An 18,187-nucleotide genomic window follows, 5' to 3' on the forward strand; every position below is an offset into this window, starting at 1 on the left:
TACCTGTATAGATCTTATCTTTATAAATATTAATTCAAATAACTACCAATTAATTGTCAATGAATTCGGTTTTTCAGACCATACGGGTTTACTTTTCTATATACCAACAAGTATTCAAGCTCCAAAACAATTTTCGGTGGCAAAAAGGATATATAATGATAAAAATGTAAGTGAATTTAAGAAACAACTTCAAACTATAGAGTGGAAAGATATAATAAAACCTGAAAAAAATATGAACGAAAATTATAATGCATTCAATAACACCATCCAAAAAACGCTTAACAAACGTATACCTAAATTAATTCATCAACTACAAAATAAACGCGTGACCCCTTATCTTACTTCAGGGCTTAAAATATCTTGTCGCAATAAAAGATTAATAAAATTATTAACAACACAAACAAAAAATTAATTAATACATAATTATTACAAAGGATATTGTAAAACTTTAAAAAAACTATTCACATGTCAAAAAAGATAAGAAACATAGAAATTGATATTCAATTATTTTTTGTGAAATTACTCCACTAGTTTGTTATAATTATTAATACAAAGATCGAACACTCAGAAAAAGCACTCAGAAACAATACAGTGAATAGCGACATCTCTCGCCAGGACTGGTAGCTGTAAAGGTACTAACTGGGTGATAAATCTGTCAAAGATTTCTCATAGATGGCGCTACGACTAAAAGTCGTTGAAAGACCAAGTACAAAGACACGACCCAAGCACATAGAAAAATTCGTGAGGTCCGTTGGTTCGTTCCGTGGCTTAGTTGGTATAGCGTCTGGCACGGTATGCAAGAAGACGTCGGTTCGAATCCGACCGGATCGAAGGAATTTTTTCTGAGTGCTTTTTCTGAGTGTTCGATCTTTGTATTAATAATTATAACATATATAAATATTCAAAAAATAAAAGTAAAGCCATGTGGCATATTATAAATAAAGAAACTAACCGTCGACCCCATATAGTCAAACAAAACATTATATTGAAACATAACGAAATAATACATACGGACTCAAAAAAGATTGCAAATTGTTTCAACGATTATTTCTCTACAATAAGCAACACCCAAAATTCGATACGTGACAAAAGCTGTAATATGCCAAACACAGTCAGTAACTCAATTTTTTTACAACTGGTAGATTTAAGTGAAACTTACAAAATTATTAATAGTCTTAAAAATAAAACGAGCTTTGGTGTAGATGAGGTTTCGCCGTACTTAGTAAAGAAATGTGTAGACAATCTAACTCTCCCATTTACCTTACTGATAAATCAATCTCTTCAGGAGGGATGTTTTCCGGATTCTCTGAAAATGTCGCTAGTTAAGCCAGTTCATAAGAAGGGCGATAAAACTGATTTAAGCAACTACCGCCCCATTGCTTTATTACCTACATCGGCCAAAGTAATAGAGACTGCGATGCCAAAAAGACTCATTGCATTTTTTGAAAAGTTTAAAGTTCTCCATGACAGCCAATATGGTTGCCGTAAAAATAGAACCACGGTCCTAGCCTTATATAGGTTACGTTCAGAAAATATTAAATATAATTAACAACAAAGAATACGCGGTGGGTTTGCCACTCGATATGAGTAAGGCATACGATAGAGTAAATTATAAAATATTTCTCGACAAGCTCTATTATCTTGGTGTAAGAGGCCTAGCTTTTAAATGGTTTCAATCATATCTTCAAAACCGATCCCAATGCGTTGAAATTGAAAACACTAACTTTCATACAGGCGAAATTGAGCATGTCAGATCAAATGTCATCTCTATCACTGGTTCTATTCCTCAGGGAAGCGTGCTGGGTTGCATTCTGTTCCTTGTGTACGTAAATGACCTTCCTCACTCAATTCCTTACGATAGTGTACTGTTTGCGGATGATGTATCTAATTTTTTGCCTTGCACATGTACTAATTCACTACAGAAGGACTTAAATGCGATATTGGATTCACTCACAGAATGGCTCGATCAAAATAACCTAAAACTAAATTTAGAAAAAACAAAAATAATTTAATTTAAACCCCGCCAAAATATTGCTTTCGACATCAACTATATATATAAATCAAACAAATTAGAAATGGTAGATTCGGCATCTACGTTGGGTATTGCATTAGATACACACATAAATTGGACACCCTATATTCAAAAATTATCTAGCCGTTTATCTTCACTTATATATGCTCTTAGACAACTGAAACGTGTTACTGATCTAAAAACGGCCCTTTCAGCTTATTATGCGTTTGCCCACTCGCGACTAGCCTATGGGATTATACTGTGGGGAAACAGCTCGTATTGTCAACAAATTTTTGTTCTACAAAAAGAAATTATCAGAATATTAACCAACATAAAACAAACGGACTCATGTAGACCGTATTTTACAAAACTTAACATACTGACTCTAACGTGCCTATTATTTGAAGCCTGTAAGTACGTTAAAAACACGCAGATTTATATTCTCCGATAAAATTAATAAGACGTAATAATCGTTACCATAACAAGCTTAAACTTCCTCCGTCTAGCCTAAAATGATTTTCTTGTGCACCACACCCTATGTTAATAAAAGTATATAACCACATCCCAAATTATATAAAAAATTTGGATAAAGACACGATCTTTGAAAAACGTTTAAAAGAATTTCTAAACAAAAAAACCTATTATAGTATGTCTGAATTTTTTGGCGATAAATGTATTTGAAATTGATTTCATGTCTGTATGAAATTTAGGTAATAATTGAAAATACAATTCAGTAAAAATTATTATTAGCAATAAGTGTACGAATAATATATATTATAATAACAAAATAAATGTACGAATAATATATGTTAAAATAATTGTATCATTAGGTTTAAGTTTAAACTGTGCTACGCCCTAACAGGGTACCCTGTTAGGGCGTAGCACGATTTAAACTTAATACATACATGTGATACACATGTATGTATCTAAGTTTATTAAAATGTGAATTGCAATAAATGAAATTACATTACACGTAATAGTAACAAAAATGTTTAGTAATTATAAAAGTAATAATTTAATTTATCTTTAAGATAAAAATATTGTGTAATAATTATGTTTATTAATAATTATAGAATCTATAATATAATTAATTATCTAAACTAATTAACTACGTTCAAGCTTGCAATGTATTTAAATTTCATTGTATCTTTGCTACACCCTTACAGGGTATCACATGTATAAGTTTATCATCCATGTGAAATGCAAATAAATGAATATGAATATGAATACTTGGTAGATTTTGTTAGCGTTTATTTAGTTATGTACTTTACATAACAAGTAGGTAGTTTTAATTTTTTGATCTTTTTTGATCTCTTAAATAATAACTTAGTTGTGTTACTTATTACTTATATACTTACAGTGCACGTTCCTCATTAATAAAAGACAAAAAATTAACAAAAATTCTTTTGATCTGACTGGGCTCGATTTAGTGACTGTATGCCGTTACATAGTGACGATTTAGTGACTGTATGATGTATAATCGGCTCGACCAGAAAGGATGAAGAAATCAGAAGGAATTTTTCTTGTCTTTTGTGCGGTGTTTGTATCAATAATAAGCAAATTTTGGAATTTATAATAAGTAGAATTTGTAATAAGATACAGAATTATCAACTTAGTGTACTACCTATACAAAACTACTAAAAGTTTCAGAAAGCAATTTTTTTGAAGTACTGATTCTTTTTTTTTAATATATAATAGACACACGCTTGGCCACAATCTCACCTGATGTTAAGCGACGATGTGACCGATGGGACGCGTTTGCCTAAAAAATGCCTATTCACTCTAGCCTTGAATAGCCCCAAATTGTACTTTTCGGGAAATACGGATAGATTAGAGCATTCCATTCCTTTGCCGTACGCATCAGAAAGGAGGAAGCAAAGCGCTTAGTGCGAATAGGTGGAATATCAACGACATAAGAATGGAGTGCTCCGGACCTTCTAGTCGACCGAAGGAGGAACGGTGAAGGCGGAACCAAATTGAAAAGTTCCTGCGCACATTCCCCGAAATGTATCCGATAGAAAACCGACAAGCCGGCTACTTTTCTGCGATGGTCGAGATTTTGAAGCTTCGACTCCACAAGAGAACTATTGTTAATAAGTCTCGACAAAGCGACCGCTTGTTATTTTCCCACAGTCCTTAATAAAAGCAAGTGGAACGTGTAAGGACACAAAAAGCGGTCCTGTGGCAACATAATACGGCGAACAAAGCTAATCTCCATCTCATTAAGTGGATACACTGCGCTTCGATAACTTTGAATTAAGGTTGAATTTGTATTCATTGTAAACCACTTATAATAGTAACGCATATTTACAGGGATTATTAACGTAACGAGTTACGCAGTAAATTATAATAATAATAACGCACACACTCACTAGGGAAACCCTGTGTCGCGGGTGCCATGGACAAACACATAGAACGCCACAAATCACACCCAAACTCACAAACATTTCTCCCGGTCCTGGAACCGAACCCGAGACCTCTGCATGGCAGACCATGTTGGTAACCGTTCGGCCACAGGGGCAGTATATATTTCATCATCATTGTCGTCAATCTATCGCAGTTCATTGCTGGACATAACCATCCCAATTTGTGCCATTTCGCCCGGTCCTCAGTTTCTGCCACTCCATCAGCTGCCAGCAGCCTTTCGCAGATCGTCACTCCATATTTTAGTAGCACTAGAACTCCTTGTGAAAGAGTTCGTCCAGGGTAGTACTGCCACCTTACCTATTTTTGCCGCCTAGCAGTAATGTCAGCATTACTGCGTTCCCGTTTTGAAGAGTAAAGGTGCTGGTGGAATTACAGACCCATGGGACTTGTCAACTTATGTCTCAGGGTGACGAGCGTCGTGGCAGCGCCCCTCAGATCTTTGCGACTTAAAGCTCTGAGTGGCATTGCAACTGTTACGGACGTGTAGCTTACCATCAGGCGCACGATTTGCTCGTCCCGTCACTTGACGTCAGAGGGCGTCAACAATTCGTTTGCCCCATCGGTAGTCGGTTCTTCGGCAAGTATGATCAGCCTACTGACACTTCAGCTTGCGTTATCCTGCTAGCTATGTCAACGTCCTTGGTTGGATGTCGGATAACTTCATTTCGAGTCTTATCCTTCTGAGAAACTCCAAATCTCGTTCCACAGCTCTATGAGCGATTTTTAACTGGTGAACTAGGTATATAGTGAATGTCCACCTCTCGACTATATATCATAACCGGTAGAACGCACTGATTGAAAACATTTGTTTTCAAATTTTGCGGTGAATCAGCTTGGTTGGATAGCGTTTGGAAACTACGTCGGGTCTTATCGTCACCACAAATGATATGAATGATAGAATTGTTGGCTCTTTTTAGGCAAGACAAAAAAAAATTCAACGTCCACCACCGCAAAAACACGAATTTTTTATATTAACTTAACACAAAAAATTATATATTTGTAGTGTAGTTTATATCGATAATTCTGGCTTTTTTTTTTCAAATTGCTTGCGAGGCACTTACCCCCTAGGACTCTACAGCGCTCACTGGGTAGGGATCTGGCGTAGGGTTCACTTTGGGAAACTATAGTGTAAATGTTCAGTCTCTTTTTTGAATAAAATAAGTCAACAGTGACATACATTTATTTTTTGTGAAACTAATCCAGTATATGAATGCAATCATACACTGGAGTACGATAAGAATATTGAATATTACGTTTTTCGGGATCGCACCTTTGAGTTTCTCTGAATGTATACGCGCGAAAGTTAATTTGAAATTTATCATGAGCTATTTTATTTTATGAACTATTTTCCTTCATCGAAAAGATGAAGGAAAATATCGATATGAAACCTGCACGCCGAAGGAGGTTTACAACCCGCGGAACCTAGTTTGTTATAATTATTAATAAAAAAGATCAAACACATATGGAAATTCATAAGGTCTGCTGATTTGTCTGTAGCTCAGTTAGTAGAGCGATTGCCCTGGTATAGCATAGATGCAGATTGGAGTCATATCAGATCGCAGAAATTTTTCTTTGTGTTCGACCTTTGTATTAACAAGTCAAGGCTGAAGTAAAACTAGCTCATATTTCGTAGCCCGTAGGTATGTTATTAGTGTGATATATTACGAGCCACACTACTAACTTAAATTTAAATATTACTCGGTTTGACTGTACTACAACCGTGGGGGCGCGAGTTGGGCAGATCGATGCTATGACGTCACACGGATGCTGGCGGGGTGAGGAAGAGTGGAGGGGATGTTACTACAGACTACGCCAAATCGACGGCTGTATTCTGTGAAGGACGTTGGGATTCAAGCGTTGTGATGCTAAAAAGTAGACTTGCATATAGAAAAGAAATTATTGAACCTGTAGGTAGAACGTTGGTGTAGGACTAAATATCCACAACGTTTAGTGTAATATCTCGTTTTTCTAATTACAGCTATTCACACTATAAAATTTTAAATCATTCTTTTGTCACAATCGAGGAGTGGCTTACTGTACCTGGATGTTAGATTTATGACAATTTATGACAAGTGCAATGAAACTTACCAACCAGTTTTGTGGGCAAGAAGCATATATACCTAATTCCTAAGATAAAATTCATAATAAGAGATAAAAATAAATTAAGTAATATTCATTACTTAATTTCAAGAAATTTGATTATTAATTATTTTTGGAATTCAGAATACTCCTCCAGATAATCCTTTGAAAATCCTATTATTAGAACGTAACAACCTGGCCTCACCATGTCTGCTTTGTTCGAAAACCGGGAATTGAGTTTTTTGCACACCTTACATAGGGAAAATAATTACGTCATTTATAATAATAATAATATAATTTATTACATCCCAACAAGTACAAGATATAAGTACATGATTGAACATGGAGCTTAGATATGATAGCCTAAACTAGGTAAGCCCTGTGCTATGGCACGCCTGGCTCCCCCTCTCGGCAATAGTAATACAGTCAGTAAACAAGAATAAGGTTATTTGAGAGAAAATGACACAATAAAACTCTTACTGTTTACCTAGAGTCATAAACAGGAGGAAAATAATATTAGGCAAATAAATTAATAATTATTATAATGAAATAATGAAAATAGTTTTATTTCCTTTTTCCAAAACTTAAATTCGAGTTACGATCTTCCTAGTACGTATCATCTACCTGTATTAAATTAATTGTAATTGTAGTGTAATTTTGTAATTAATTAATATAGTGTAATTGTAATTGTAGTTTAAATTAATGTGCGAAATTTAATTTGAAAATTGCCACTAGCTTTTCGGTGAAGGAAAACATTGTGATTGTGCAGTATGTGACGTGAATGAGGACGTATATAATATACTGATGGAGTGTGGACGAAACGATTCTCTTAGATTTGACGTAGCTGCTATATGTGATCAATTGAGACGAGTTGGCGGATTCGTTTTTCAAATTTTTTTTTTATTTACACATAAAATATCATACAAAACATGTTTTAATGCAATGTAACATAAACTATGTCGTTTTCCCTTACATTGCTAAATTCGTCGGCGTTAGTCTGGCTGCGCTTGTATATGTTTGTGTGTGTGTGTGTGTGTAAGTGGTTAGAGTGTAAGATGTGTTGAGGATGACGCGCGGGCGAATGTCAGGACAATTTTATTGTTTGTTTGTATGTGGATGTGACTGTGTGAATGAAACTGGTTAATAAATTAAATAGGATGTTCTTCTTGTAGTAGTTTAAATATTTTGTTTATATTATTTAGCATTTTAAACAAGTTCCTTTAAAAAGAAACCTTAATTTATAATATATGCATATACATTAAATTCATATATTAATATAATGAATAGACTTATTATATTTGCATACCTACATATAACTATCTCAAAAAGAATTTCAAATTACTTTTAGTTTATTTTTTCAAGGAAATAGTCTGGATAGAAGGATGCAACAACGTCTTGGCCTTTCCTCTATCAAGGGAAGCTAAGATGCTATGTAGATTGGCTTGAAGATAAGGCAACTATAACCTGCTTCAATTCTCTCTCTACTTTATTATATAATAACTGCCTACGTGACCGAATGATTACCATGCCGGACTGCCACGCAGAGATCCGAGGTTCGATTTCCGGGCCGGGAGAAATATTTGTATAGCCTACATTAATTTTTCTCGTGAGTTTGGGAGTAATTTGTGGTTGTCTTTGTGTGTGTCCATGGCACCTGCGACACAGGGTTTCCCTATTGCGGGGCTATATTGAGTGTGTGCGTTTTATTATTATAATTATATGTATAGAGCGGCGTAGTCGTAGTAGCATTTTGTGACGAAGCTCTTTATATAAAGAAAAAGAAACGTGATGAACCTTGTACTTTGAAGAGGGTTCATAACCCTGGAAAACAGTAAAATCTTCAACCCGCATTGAGTCTAAACTTGAAAGGAGCAGCAGTAGGACGTATAAATACGTTGAAATTAAAATCAGTGCACACGAGTAGTAGGTATACCACTGATTTTAAGTATTACCTGGAAAAAACTAAATTTAGTTGCAAAACAGCTTATCGTTTGCGAATCAACTCCACCCAGTACACGCCTTTATGAGTTACACGCGAACGTCGTCAACAAGCTTTAGTGTCTAAAATTAATTACCGTTACATTACGTTTTTGCATACAAAATATACAGTTGCGAAGTACAAGGGCGTAGCCATACAGAACATGATTAGGAAAAAAAAATACCGTTATTTAGTTCAATTTTTTTTACAACATATAAATAAATAAATATAAATAACGCACACACTCAACATAGCCCCGCACTAGGGAAACCCTGTGTCGCGGGTGCCATGGGCACACACATAGACAACCACAAATTACACCCAAACTCACGAGAGAAATAAATGTAAGCCATACAAACATTTCTCCCGGCCCGGGAATCGAACCTGAGACCTCTGCGTGGCAGTCCGGCATGGTAAGCGTTCGGCCACGGAGGCAGTTAAGATAAGCGTCGAATTTGCTTTGAAAAAATACTCAATCATCGAGCTAAACTCAAAACTGAAAACGTGGTTGAAATCACTATTTGAGTAAATTTTGAAAGCACTCACTAAATCGCTCCCTCATTTTCTCGCTCACTCACTCACAAGTAGGCATAAGTAATTACATTTTTTATAGTTTTGTAAGTAACATTAAATCATTTTGTATTGTTTTGTATGTAATGTTAATTAGGTTTTAACCGACTTTAAAAAAAGGAAGAGATTCTCAATTCGACTGTTTGTTTTTTGTTTGTATGTATGTTACGCAATAACTCCGGTATTTGTGAACCGATTTTGATGATTCTTTTTTTGTTGGAGAGGGTAACGTCGGTAGTGATCCCATTTAAATTTGAAGAAAATATTCCACCTCTAAGGGTGACAAACTAAGGGACGAATGACTTTTGTGACCGGTTTTTTAGTCTGTACGGACATTATTATTTTATAAGTTTTCCCGTTTTAAAGATAGAAGTCAAAATCTTGTAGAGTGGTAGAAATGCTAGTCGCGAAAAGTCAAGAATAAAAAAAATATTAAATGTGATTCTAGAGCTCATCGATATCGACCGTTGGAAATGAGAATATGTCGAACTCAATCTTGATTGCAAATTGGATGCAAGTCTTGCAGATATAGAGGCTAGCTTTTGGAATAATACCATTGACCGTCCTTAACTTACTAAACAAAATTTAATACTTGGCTCCTTTCCAGAAGTTCATAGAGTCGAAACGTCAATAGGGGAATAGATAAAATCAAGAGGAAAAGAGTCCACATACGTAGGAAGTATAACATTATTATTAACATTAACTTGGTTTGGTGATTATACTATGTTAAATAGACTGCCTCCGTGATCGAACGGTTACCATTCTGGACTGCCACGCAGAGGTCTCGGGTTCGATTCCCTGGCCGGGAGAAGTATATGTATGACCTATATCTATTTCTCTCGTGAGTTTGGGTGTAATTTGTGGTTGTCTGTGTGCGTGTCCATGGCACCCGCGACACAAGGTTTCCCTAGCGCGCGGGGCTATGAGTGTGTGCTACAAAAAAAAGAAAACATACATATACGTATACATATCATCACGCCTGTCTCCTACCGGAGTAGTTGGAGACTATGGACTACTACTTGCTACGCTCCTGACAGTCCTCCTTCGCCTTCTCTACTTCCAACAGTTTCTTCATACATGCACTTTTGGAGGATTTGGACGATTTTTTAAGGACACACCAATCGGATTAACCGAGGTCTACTTCTCCCCACGCCAAATAACAGAATGCCGAACGGTATAGTAAGAGAGCGTTGCGGTATGAAAGATGATGTAGTAATTACTGTCAAATGAATAATACTCGACCAAATTAAAACACACATGATGCGAATGAAGCTTGTCTTTTATATTGGTAGAGTATTACTTATTTGACAGTAATTGTTTCGGACGATTGTCAGTCGGGGAACGAGAATAGACCCCCAGGATATGCCCAGGATAGAAACATTCAAATTCAAATTCTTATTGCGTATCATGTTGCACAAATGTAGTTGTTAAAATGTTGTTATGAACCAAAAATGAGCACTGCAAAAGCACTGCAATCTTAAAAATTAATTTGAATTACAAAATAATTAAATACAAATAAAATAAGGCAAATTAAACATATTAAATAAATTATAAAAATAAAATGAATTCAATTAGGCATATGAAAATTGATGAAATAAAATTCCAAAAATAAACATTAAATGAAAAAAGGATAACAATCGTGATACCAATAAAATACTAATTAATTATTTTAATATTCCTGAAGTGAGTAAAAACACTTTCGAATTAGGTACATTTTTAACATTCTTTTAAATTTAATTACATTTCCTGCAGCTTTAATATTATTGGGCACGTTCATTTTCTTACAATTGTATGGACGTCGGGTCCGCGCTAAAAAGTGTCCGCACTTGTAAGGCGCTAAAATCGTATACAGAGCGCGACACTCCGCTTTAGTCTTCATTTGTTCTACTGACAGCGCGATACTGCGATGACATTACAATTTAAATTTCGAATAGGTTGACTTGGGACATTTTTTTCGTGGTTTTTGTATTAGACCCGTCGTCCATTTATTTGTAAGTCAATGGGTACGTTGTTATAAATTTTCACTAATATTGCTAAGGGGCCACTTCGAAACATTTCAATTTTATATGTGGACTTGGCAAGCCGTGTTTGTGGTCTTAAGTTTTGAGACGGGGATGCTTCGATTGTTTGGTCATGTAGAAAGAATTAATGTTGGTAGTTTGATAGTACAAATTAAATAACATAGTACAACTATTGAAAGCCTCAAAATATACACGGTCTGCTACGGATGTATATCACCGGTTGACCTTATAGACTATATACCATGTTATTAATGTTTGATACAGGTATTTAGGCATGATCTTTACCTGTACGATAGTTCAGGGCAGTGAGGGGTAATATCTATTATGCTATTTAGATCCAAAATGTGGTTTAACTAGGTTAATACCTCGAATAGGTAATTTGTTTTTGTCGAGGCAGTTTTGTGTTCAGCGTAATGGCATTTATTTCCGCTTTGTGGATGGAAATTGTGTCAAGTGTTTATATTATCGATAAATAGAATCCCCTACAGTTAAGTTTTCATATCTGTGAATGTGAATGGTTTGTTCATAACTCGATTTGCCGTTTTATTCCATTGGTTATTTGTTTTTTGATCGCCTTTTTTATGATTCCGAGTGATGCGACGAATAAGTCAAAACAACAGTGGACCTGGTGGTTAGCGACATGCCTGTCGATAACAATTGCAGTGCCACTCAAAGTTTTAAAAAACAAAGATTGGAGGGCTATTGGCAATGCGCCTGTCACCTTGAGATATAAATTGACAAGTCCCCTGTGCCTGTAATTTCACCTCAAGCGCCCAGTTACACGAAAAGAAAGTATTCGCGCGGCCGCCGCGCGGCGACCGCCCAGTTACCACGCCTTCATGTACATTAATGGCGAATTTGAATTCTGTTTATTATGCAACAACATTTAAATACCTCGTAATAAAATTACCTCACGGGCCGCCGCGTAGACCAAATTCAAGCCAGGCTAGCCCGCGTGAGAAGGCGAAGGCAGTTCGCTTGATCCCCTAGTGAGACCAGCGGGCTTTGGACAGGGACGCCGGAGCCTGCATTGCACGGCCTCACTCGTCTGGGGGGCGGGTCGGATGACAACCGACTCGCCCCTCCATTGGCGCGGGAGCCCTGGCGTAAGCTAGGGCGGCCGGGCGGCGTCGTGGTGAATGTTCAGTGATCCCACGGCGCCGACTCAACCGGCGAGAGGGAAACCCGGGGGGGTTTTAGTGGGGTAGGCCCTCCAGTTTGGAGGGAGAGTGCCCACATAACCCCTGAGTCTCCCTGGGCTCAGGGGCATCCATAAACATTTCTCCCCGTCAAAAAAAAGGCTAGCCCGCGTACTCGGAACGCTCATTTAAATTTAAAACGTAAAAGCTAAACAAATAGAGCGTATTTTGCCATGACAGTTAGGCAGCAACGCGAATTCCGCTCTTAGATCGCGCGGCGGCCGCGCGGGGTGAGAGCGACGAAGTTCGTGTCGAATAAATGCGCCCTTACGCGATTTTATGCGACGAACTCTTTTACAAGGAGCTCTTCCGCTACAATACTGTCTTGGTATTTTTAACTGACTTCAAAAAAGGAAGAGATTCTCAACACGATTGTACTTTTTTTGGTGTATACATTACGCGATTATTCCGATACTTGTGAACCGATTTCGATAATGTTTATTTTGTTGGAAAGGGGATGCCTCAGTATTGCTCCCATTCAAATTTAAAGAAAATATTCCACCACTGAGGGTACCAAAGATTTCACCACTTTTCGTTAATCGATTCCAATAAAACTTGGCAAATGGATGTAATTCCACAAACTTTAGAGGTAGTTTTTTATAAAAAAGTTATAATTATTAACTAGTATGGTTTATATGTAATATGTATATGTAAATACAATATCTTTCTTATTATATAACTTTAGTCCGTAACTTTTATAAAGCACACGGCAATGTTGTTTGTTTATAAAATCGATGCCTGATTCACAACTGGGCCAAGGTGAAGGAGTTTACTTCCCTTTGCTTTTGAGGGAAGGATGAGTTGTGTCGGCACATTTCGTTAGTCACCTTTGCTATTTATATCCCCTTTTCCCCTTTCCCCTTCTTTTTTAGTTCGCATAATTTTTTATAGCATAAATTATCGACTTCTTGGGTTTTTGCTATTATTAGGTACACATTGGAAATGTAACTATTTTTTATTATCCAGATTTAAATCGCGTATTTATTTAACTTCGTATATAGTAGTAGATAGTCTTCATATTAAATAGACAGATCCGAGCGCCTCTGAGTTTTAATTTAATTTGACATTTATCATGAGCTTTTCGGTGAAGGACAAACATCGTAATAAAACCTGCACGTCGAAGAAGGTTCACAACTCTCGCAAAACGTGTTAAGTAAATCCTCAACCTGCATTGAGCCAGCGCGGCGGGCTGTGGCCTAAACTATCACCTGAGAGGAGACCCGTGCCCAGCAGTGGGACGTATGAATAGATTGAAGTTGTGTATTGAACTTAAAATCAGTGCACACGAGTAGTAGGCAGAATAGATCACACTGTTTATTGTCTACATTCAGTTCATCAAGTATGTAAACAGAAATAGAGACGAAATGTCATTTAATTTGTTTGAAAACTATTCTGCCAAATCATTACTGTGACAACTGCGCTCTGATTGGTCAGCCCGAATTCGAAACAATAGACGCGAGTTGTCAATTGTTTCACTTCAAAATGACCAGTATAATATCATTTCCAACGAAAATAAATATGCATGTTGTACATAACAAAATATTAAAAATACACATGGTATTCGGAACAATTGACGATACCCGTCAATTGTTTCGAATGCGGGCTGGCCAATCGGAGCGCATCACCGTAATGATTTGGCAGAATAGTTTTCAAACAAATTGAATGTTTGAAAACTATTCTGAAACAAATTGAATGAAACATTTCGTCTCTATTTCTGGTTTCTGGTTTCGTCTCGATTACTCGATGTTCATAGGTAATGTATACGTTTACTAGAAGAAAGTACAACATATTTACGTAGGTATACGAATCTTTGTAATGTTTATTTTTTTATTTCGTACATACAGCTACTTTTATAGGATTGTTGTGGATTGCTCAATTTATAGAAAATCAAAATTTTGGTCATGATCTGCCTAATTGCGTTCCACACGGACCCCTATTAACGTTTCAGGCACCTCCGTTTTTTTCATTCAAAAAAGCCTTTTTCTTTCGCTGACATGGGGCTCATGTCAGCGAAAAAAAGGCTTCGCGATTAGAGTGAACCTTGGGGGAGTTAAATGACAGTAACAGGCCTATTATTTTTCTTATCAATATTACAATAATTACAATATTATTGTAGTAATAATGCTATAATATTATTTTACTAGCAGGAAAGCTCCTTGTGAAAGAGTACGTCCAGGAGTTCTTACTTCAAGCAGTAATGTGAGCATGACTGTATTACGGTTTCGAAGGATAGGGTGCTGGTGAAATTACAGGCACATGGGACTTGCCAACTTATGTCTCGGGGTGACGGACGCACTGGCAGCGCCCTTCAGATATTTGCGATTTAAAGCTCTGAGTGGCACTGCAACTGTTATGGACAGGCGTGTCGCTTATCACCAGGCGCACGACTTGTTCGTCCCGTCACTTCGTACAAAAAAGCAATTAGAAACATTATTTCTCTAGATGGTTGCAGTCACAACCGCGCGTGGCGTTATTATGCGGAGTCGCTGTACAATCCCACGGGGTTCCCGGCTACACTGTGCCGGGATTGGAAGTCTCGAGGCAACAACTGCAACTTTCAAGTCCACGGACATATGGGCGTTGGTGCAAGAAGGCCGTAAGTATACGTGTATTTTACAAATTTTGCAAAGAAGTATCCGGTGAAGTATGGGGTACGGGGTACGGGTCTTCGTGGTTTAACTGATAATATTCTAATACAGTCATATAATAATAAATTTCGGAATAAAATATAACAAATTCTAAGGCTTTCGCCATATTTCTTCGGATATAAATCGCAATTATGTTTATTTTTCCAAACCTCAAAGTGACAAACGAACCTTTCGGGGCATTTTACATGTCCCATGGTCACGGCTGTTTTATTCGAACAAAATATGTATATTATAGAGTCGAAAAAATAATTTCAATTCCTATAAACTGTATTATTATAATATCAATTTCGTAGCACGCATTCTTGTAGCAGCAGACCTCCTTGTGAAAAAGTTCGTCCAGGGAAGTACTGCCACCTCACCTGTTTCTGCCGCCAAGCAGTAATATGAGCATTACTGCGTTCCCGTTTTAAAGGGTAAGGGTGCTGGTGAAATTACAGGCAAATGAGACTTGTCAACGTATGTCTCAGAGTGACGGGCGCAGAGGCAGTGGCCCTCAGATCTTTGTGTTTTAAAGCTCTGAAGGCATTGCAACTGTTATGGATGTGTCGTGTCGAGGTGTGTCGTTTACCGTCAGGCGCACGACTTGGTCGTCCCGTCACTTGGTATGATAAACAAAATATAATTTATATGAAACTCAATGATATTGCTTACTCTTTTGATTTGTTCCTGGAATTTAAACATACTGTAAAATGTATTTACAAAATATGTTTATAATTTTTGTGAAAAAAATAGCGGGTTTTTGTAGTTACAATTTTTACATGAACTATTTAGTTTCAGTATATTACGTTTTGAGTTCTTAATTATTTGTTACCTTTTTTCTTTACTATTGCAGTGGATTCGTTTTATTTGGATTAACTTTCTAATAATTTTCTTCTGAAAAATCTCACTGACCTGCCTTTTTTAACGTCAACTCAACGCAAAGCTTATCTAAAGTATATCTTAATACTAACTTCACTTCGTTCCCCTTCCTCCAATTACCCATCAAGATCCTGACAGCATTTAACCTTTTCTCCTCACTGATTGTTGCCATCAAAGGTCTCATAACACTGGCCGAGTCAATATTTGCGGTCGTTTTATAGCCCCGACGAAAGAGCACGTTCGTTCCATGAATCTGATATACGCAGATTTAGGGTAGTAACTGACCGAATGCTCCACGTTTACGGTATTTTTAGACATTACAGCTGAAATTGCATATTTCTGAGATGTAACTAAATATCTGTGATACATATCGCTGCTTTTTAAGAATACAGTGTCAAAATCTTTGAGGTAATAATAGTGCATATTAAATTATAGGCCTTAATGTGCCCGATCTAAAATAGTTTTTTTTTACTTATCACTGAGATTTGTTAATAAATACTAAATTTTACTGTGTTTGTGGCACCGATTACAATAATCACAAATGACAATGTATGGATGGTCTACGATATGTAATGATTTTTAGATGCTGTTCAGAAGTTTTCTTTCATTAAGATGTTTTCCTTCACCGAAAAGTTTATGGCAAATTAATTGAACTGTTGTCTTACGGGGCTTTTTTATGGTACCAAGGGACTGGACGAATAAGTAGAGTGCCTGGTGGTAAGCGACACGCCTGTCAATATAGTTGCAGTGTTGTTCAGAGCTTTATATTGCAAATAACTGACCTGTCACCCGGAGACATAAGTTGACAAGTCCTATGTGGGTCTATTTTCACTAGCACTCTTCGTTTATTCCTAGTAGTTCCATGTACTCAGTTCCATGTGGAACAATTGTAACCTTGATATGTCACATTTATTCCCATTTTGTTCCATGTAATTATAAACTATTTTTACACCTGACTTTTCTTCCTCATCAGATCTTTACAAGTTCAACCCCGCTCTTACTCTTCGAAACCGAAACTCATTAATGCTCACGTTACTGCTTGGCGGTAGAAATAGGTAAGGTGGCAATGCTTCCTTGAACGAACTATTTGACAAGGAGTACAACAGTTCCTTGTGGATAATAAAGTAATTTATTTTTATTTACAGGATGATCGGGAAAATGTTTTTGGAGACGAACGAGAAACCTCCCTTCGCGAAAAATGGACCATAGATATTTACTTAAAACATATTTATTACGTAATAATTGAGTGCCAATACATCATCGTTTGTTTTTCGTTATGTTCTACATATTCGATTTAAATAATGTTACAATTTTTTAAAGTGTTACAAAATTTGTAAACATCGTGTTTTACAGACAGCAATAATTGTTGAAAACGATTACGTTAAATGTAATAGGCATTTATCCAAATGGTCGTAGTGTCTGGGTATGTGGAAATTGTTTTGTGCCATCGGCATGACGCAGCCTTTGTAGCGTTCTGAGCAATACCAATCCCATGCTACCTTCACGCGCCTCTGCAGATATATGAAAGCCGTGTCCAGTTCATCCAGTTCGAATTGACTAAGGTTAGGTGGGAAATCAAATTTCTTGCAGATGCCCTCTTTGCTAAGTAGCATGTCTACAGCCATAAACCTGGAATAAGTATAATATGTACAATCGTATTTGTCTCAAGTAATATAGGAAATTTTTGGACCGATGTTTCAGAGAAATGGGTCAATCAACTTTTTTTTACCGACGCGTGACGCTGTGGTAAAAAACAACAATTTCATAATCCTAACCTGTATTGATATTCGTCATATCCTGGTTTCATATCGTAACATCCGCAGCGATATTTGAAAGTATTATTGAAAAATTTAAACTTCCCCCTAACCAGGTTTCCTACTGCGTTAACAGAATTTTTTACGATCTTATGGCAATACAAATACAAAAATGCTTTATTTCTCTCAGAATAATTAATAATAAATAAATAATGCGTACACACTACTACACATTTATAGCCCCGCACTAGGGAAACCCTGTATCGTGGGTGCCATGGACACACATATACACAACCACAAACTATACCCAAACTCACGAGAGAAATAAATGTAGGCCATACAAATATTTCTCCCGGCCCGGGAATCGAACCCGGGACCTCTGAGTGGCAGTCCAGCATGGTAACCGTTTGGTCACGGAGGCAGTTAAGGTCCTAAGGGACCTTTACTATTTTACTATTTTTTTTACTATAGAGTAAAGGTCTATAGTAGTAACATCTCATATAAAATGTTCCTTACACAGATCTTAACAAGATATGTGTGTGTGTGTGTGTGTGTGTGTGTGTGTGTATGTGCGTGCGCGTGCGTGCGTGTGTGCGTGTGTGTGTGTGTGTGTGTGTGTGTGTGTGTGTGTGTGTGTGTGTG

General features: G+C 36.8%; 2 protein-coding genes across 2 annotated transcripts in view; one reads left to right on the forward strand and one right to left on the reverse strand.

Moving 5' to 3' along the window:
- The window catches only part of LOC113231310 (pancreatic triacylglycerol lipase), a 43,862-nt gene extending 26,718 nt beyond the window's left edge, over positions 1-17,144 (forward strand). Inside the window, exons 7-8 of the mRNA XM_026465576.1 lie at positions 14,728-14,881; positions 16,937-17,144. Coding sequence (XP_026321361.1) covers positions 14,728-14,881; positions 16,937-17,000 — 218 coding nt within the window. The 3' untranslated portion in view covers positions 17,001-17,144. The remainder of the gene's footprint in view (positions 1-14,727; positions 14,882-16,936) is intronic.
- The window catches only part of LOC113231308, a 129,266-nt gene that overhangs the window by 39,305 nt on the left and 71,774 nt on the right, over positions 1-18,187 (reverse strand). The window lies entirely within an intron of this gene.

Source organism: Hyposmocoma kahamanoa, unplaced genomic scaffold (genome assembly GCF_003589595.1).
Source record: "Hyposmocoma kahamanoa isolate Upper Pololo Valley unplaced genomic scaffold, ASM358959v1 65, whole genome shotgun sequence".
Taxonomy (NCBI): domain Eukaryota; kingdom Metazoa; phylum Arthropoda; class Insecta; order Lepidoptera; family Cosmopterigidae; genus Hyposmocoma; species Hyposmocoma kahamanoa.